This window comes from Geospiza fortis, unplaced genomic scaffold (genome assembly GCF_000277835.1).
Source record: "Geospiza fortis unplaced genomic scaffold, GeoFor_1.0 scaffold676, whole genome shotgun sequence".
NCBI lineage: Eukaryota > Metazoa > Chordata > Aves > Passeriformes > Thraupidae > Geospiza > Geospiza fortis.
Window position 1 is genome coordinate 300,717 of NW_005054600.1, and position 4,539 is coordinate 305,255.

The window sequence follows — 4,539 nt, forward strand, 5'->3', positions numbered from 1 at the left end:
GGATCACCAGGTTATCAAGCCAGAATCGTGTGTCCCGTGTGGAAAGAGAGTCAAGTTTGGGAAGATCTCCCTGAAGTGCAGAGACTGCCGGGTGGTGGCTCACCCCGAGTGCCGGGAGCGCTGCCCCCTGCCCTGCATCCCCACGCTGACGGGCACGCCGGTGCGCATCGGGGAGGTGGGTCAGTGCCCGGGGCTGGGGCTGGCACCAGGGGCCACCCTGCCTTAGGGCTGCCCACCAGAGGGGCCACCCTGCCTTGGAACTTGCTCAGCTCCAAAGCTGCCTTCCCCAGCAAAGCTCCTGTTGCTCAGAGCTGCATAATGACATGCAAATGAGCTCGCTAATGCATCATTGCACAAGCAGGGAGGGGGTGTAGGGGTGTGATGGTAGGAGGGCGTTGAGTGGGGAAGGTGGCAGCTCTGGGCAGGCGATGCAGTGTTGTGCTGATGGATGTGATGTTTCTTCATCAGTCCTGAGAAGAGCAACAATTCTTGTTTTCAGACCATAGATCTTGCTGTGAATTCCTGAGAGAGTATTTTCCATGTCGTGGTGACTGAATCCATCTTTTTTTTTACTTTCCCTTCTGCCTTTTAGGGCACCTTGATGGATTTTGTCCCTTCTACTCCTCCAATGATCCCTTCCATCATCGTGCACTGTGTTAATGAGATTGAGCAACGAGGGCTGCATGAGGTAAGAAGAAAATGAGGTCTGAAACAGTGCCAGTGAAATGGGTTGTGGTGTTAGGGAAGCAAATTGTTAACCCAAATATCCCTTATTTATGGTGTGCATGGGTGACTCAGGTGTGGGGAGAAGGTGGGGATGGAAGAAAGCCAGCTGACCTCCTCCTCTGAGCCAAGCTTTGTGCCAACAGACAGGCATTTACCGCATCTCTGGCTGTGACAAGACTGTGAGGGAGCTGAAGGAGAAGTTTCTCAGAGCAAAGAGCATTCCTTTGCTCAGTAAGGTGGACGATATCCACGCCATCTGTGGCCTTCTCAAGGACTTCCTGCGCAGCCTGAAAGAGCCCCTGCTCACTTTCCGGTTAAACAAGACTTTCATGGAAGCTGCAGGTGAGGAATTGCTGTGTGACATCTCCAGCTCTTTCCTGAGGCTCAGTGCTTGTGGTTTTGCTGTCAGGTGGACCAGCAGCCCGCGGTGCTCTGTGGAGCCCTCCTGCCTGAGTTCTAGTTGGGCAGGATACAAGGTTATTAGCACAGCTTGAGAAGTTTGTAGCTTCTTTATTTCTCAGGGTAGCTGTGGCTGTGAGGGGAAAATTGCAGCTTCTAGGAGCACTTTTTTAGGTCTAAATATTATTTTTTCCTGCTAGAAATCCCAGATGAGGATAACAGCATCGCTGCTATGTACCAAGCAGTTGGAGAACTTCCTCAGGCCAACAGGGACACCTTGGCTTTCCTCATGGTCCACCTGCAGAGGTACGTTCTGATGGACAGGGGGTTAGAACCAGGTGATCTCAAAGGTCCCTCCCAACCCAAACCATTCTGTGATTTGGAAGGAGAAGGTCACCCCAGTGGTGCTTTTTCTAATTGGGTCTGGTTACTGCTTGTGAGCACAAAGTCTTCATTCTGGAACAAACCTGCTCACTCAGAGGCCAGGTGTGTGTGGGACAGGGGACTTGTGTCGCAAGTGAAGGGGGGAAGCGACATTCTTTCCATATTTCTTTTAATGCAGGGTGGCTCAGAGCCCAGACACTAAAATGGACATCTCCAATTTGGCCAAAGTCTTTGGCCCCACCATAGTCGCCCACGCGGTACCAGATCCTGACCCCATGACCCTGCTGCAGGACACGAAGCGTCAGCCCAAGGTAGGACAAACTTGGGGATTGTCTCTCTTCCAACCCAAACCGTTCCATGATTCTGTGGTCAGTGACTCACAGGTGCCTCTGTAGGTGGTGGAGCGGCTCCTGCTGCTGCCCATGGACTACTGGAGCCAGCTGATGATGGTGGAGCAGGAGAACATTGACCCAGCACATGTGATTGAGAACACCAACGCCTATTCCACTCCACGGACACCTGAGGTCCAAGGTAATCCTGCCTTCTGCTCAGTTACTAAAAACAACTCTCAATCCACACAGCCTGGGAGGCTCTCAGAGCCAGCCACTTCTCACTTCATGGAGGCAGAGGGAAAAGCAAAGTGTGCCAGGAAGTGCCAGATTTGTCTAGTGCTTTTCACAGATGCCAGGGAATGCCTGATGTTCCTTGCATGGCAAAGAAAACTTCAGCTGTCCCCACACTGTGCTGCTCTCTTTTGGCAGTGAGCATCCTGGGACCTCTCACCACCCCAGAGCACCAGCTCTCCAAGACACCCTCGTCCAGCTCCCTGTCCCAGAGGGTCCGCTCCACCTTCAGCAAGACCACCCCCAAGTAAGTGCCAGGGGGTGCTGTCATGCCATGTTTGGGATGACTGCAGGTGATTTTGGGTGCTCAGGGAGAACTGAGACTTTGGGGGCAGCCTGCACTTAATACTCAGTGAGCCCTCCCTTAATCTGTGCTGTGGGAGCAGCAGGTTTGGGTAACAAACATCCTCTCATAGTAGGGAGAGGAACATTGTTTGGGAGGTGGGTGAGATTTGGGTGAATGTTCCCTGGAAAAGGGAGAGTGTTGAACCTCTGTGTCCAGAATTCCAAACTGATATTCTTGTGTTTCTCTTGAATTAGATTTGGGAGCAAAAGCAAGTCAACAACCCAGTTTGGGCATCAGGGTAACTTCTTTGCCTCTCCTATGCTGAAGTGAAGACCTGGGAGTTGGTCTTGTCCTGGCATTTGCACACCAATGCTCACAAGTAGAAGAAATACAGGTTGTCTCCATGGCCCCTGGCAGCTTATATGAAATAATGTTTTGCCTTTTATCTTTCAGCTTAACTGAGACTTTTAATGGGATTTTATAGTGCAATTTATTTTTATGATCTAATGCTGTGCTGAATGTAGTATTGGTGAAGACAGTAACAAGCAGGATTTGTTCAGTGCTAATCATTAAAAAAACTCTAGAGAATTGACATTTTCACTAACATCTGTTTTTCTCCCTGTGTGAAGTAGAGCAGTCACAAAATGAGGGTCAGTTGGTTGGGGTTTTTAGGACTCTGTAGGATGTTCTTGGCACAGCAGTGTCTGAACTTTGTCAGAATCCAGGCTTTCCATCAGCACAGTCAGTCCCACCTGGCTGGTGGTGCAGCTGGAATCCTGAGGATGGCAGTGTTGGACTGGGCTGGTGGGCAAAAGCCTCTCTTCCATGAACTGCCCGAGGGACTGCGGCCGCTCTAAAGGAGCATTTATTTCCTGGTACTGTGTTTGCAAGGGGTGAATTCCATAGAGGAGGGTGTAGATGCAAAGCCAAAGGATTCCCGGGCAACCCAAAGGAATTAGTGCTGCTCTTGCTGGTGAGGGGAGGGAGGGTGGTTCAGTGGGGGTGGGAGTCCTGCTTTCCCAGGCCAGGATCTGGGACCTTGCCCAGTGCTGTGTGAAGACACCTGTGCAACACACACGAATTTATCAAGTGGCTGGTTTTATTTAGCTTTGGAAAACTGTCCTGGCTGTGCAGTTAAGTAAATCCTGATCTTTTACACAACCCACAGTTTTGTGTTCTCTGGCTCGTGGTTTTAACTTGTGTATTTTCACCAGGCGTGTGTGGCCTCACTGGAGGCTGAGGGGCTGCTCTCTGCCCCAGGGAATGATCCCAGCCAGCTCTGCTGCTGGGTGCGGGATCCTTCCCTGGGCTGTGGCTCCTGGTCCTGGGGACGAAGGACGATGACAGGTTTGGTCCCCACCGTTGTGTTGGGAGGTGAAATAGCCCAGGGTAGGTGTGCTGGCCTGGGATGTTTCTCTCTCCCCTTGATTGTGAGGTCTGGGGGTGAAGTGTTTGCACAGTGGTGCTGACCCACTGCTGGGGCCCCCAAGCAAGGGGGTGTTTCTGGCCCTGGGTTCTCAGACACACCAGATGTGCAGGAGAGGGGCACTAAGGTGTGTTCTCCTTACCCAAATTCTTGTTCTGGGCACACTTGGTCCTTCCCTGGAGCACGTTCTCCCAGACTAGGCCCCTGCCTGCTCCTCTCTGGAGCAGAAACACAGTCCCTGTCGGTGGGACCTGCTGAGGGACGTCTGGCTGCCCTGGTCCCTGTGGCACTGCTCTGTGGGGGCAGGTAGCTTTGAGGACATCTGAGGAAACCACCCCCACTCAGGTACTGCTGGGCACAAAGGTGACCCTGGCAGTGCTTGGGCACGTGACTGGGATGGGGGTGCCCACCTGTGCCTGCAGGTAAGGGCACAAATTCCAAGTGGGAAGGGCCTGGGGGATGGAGAGTGAGAACAGCGGGGAGAGGGTCGACCTTTGGTGTTCCATGCTCTGGATGCTTCAGGCTGCAAGAAGACACCAGCAAGGAGAAATCATGCAGAAAAATATTTATTAATCAAAGATTTTAAAAAACCTCAGTTTGGCTCCAGAAATAGGGATGAAAATGTCATTCATGGTGGGGACCAGTACAAAAAAGCTCCTGCTTTATGTCCAGGCAGGGGCAGGGAAGGGTGGGGT

At 52.1% G+C, this 4,539-nt stretch overlaps 1 protein-coding gene across 2 annotated transcripts in view; it reads left to right on the plus strand.

The window, feature by feature from the left end:
• The window catches only part of RACGAP1 (Rac GTPase activating protein 1), an 8,175-nt gene extending 4,590 nt beyond the window's left edge, over window positions 1-3,585 (plus strand). Inside the window, exons 9-16 of one of the 2 annotated variants that reach the window (XM_031064522.1) lie at window positions 11-160; window positions 593-688; window positions 870-1,068; window positions 1,326-1,431; window positions 1,688-1,820; window positions 1,905-2,040; window positions 2,271-2,379; window positions 2,673-3,585. In XM_031064522.1, coding sequence (XP_030920382.1) covers window positions 11-160; window positions 593-688; window positions 870-1,068; window positions 1,326-1,431; window positions 1,688-1,820; window positions 1,905-2,040; window positions 2,271-2,379; window positions 2,673-2,748 — 1,005 coding nt within the window. In that variant the 3' untranslated portion in view covers window positions 2,749-3,585. Of the gene's footprint in view, window positions 1-10; window positions 176-592; window positions 689-869; window positions 1,069-1,325; window positions 1,432-1,687; window positions 1,821-1,904; window positions 2,041-2,270; window positions 2,380-2,672 lie in introns of both variants that reach the window. The other variant, XM_005430098.2, reaches the window with a different exon arrangement.
• Window positions 3,586-4,539: the final 954 nt, after the last annotated feature.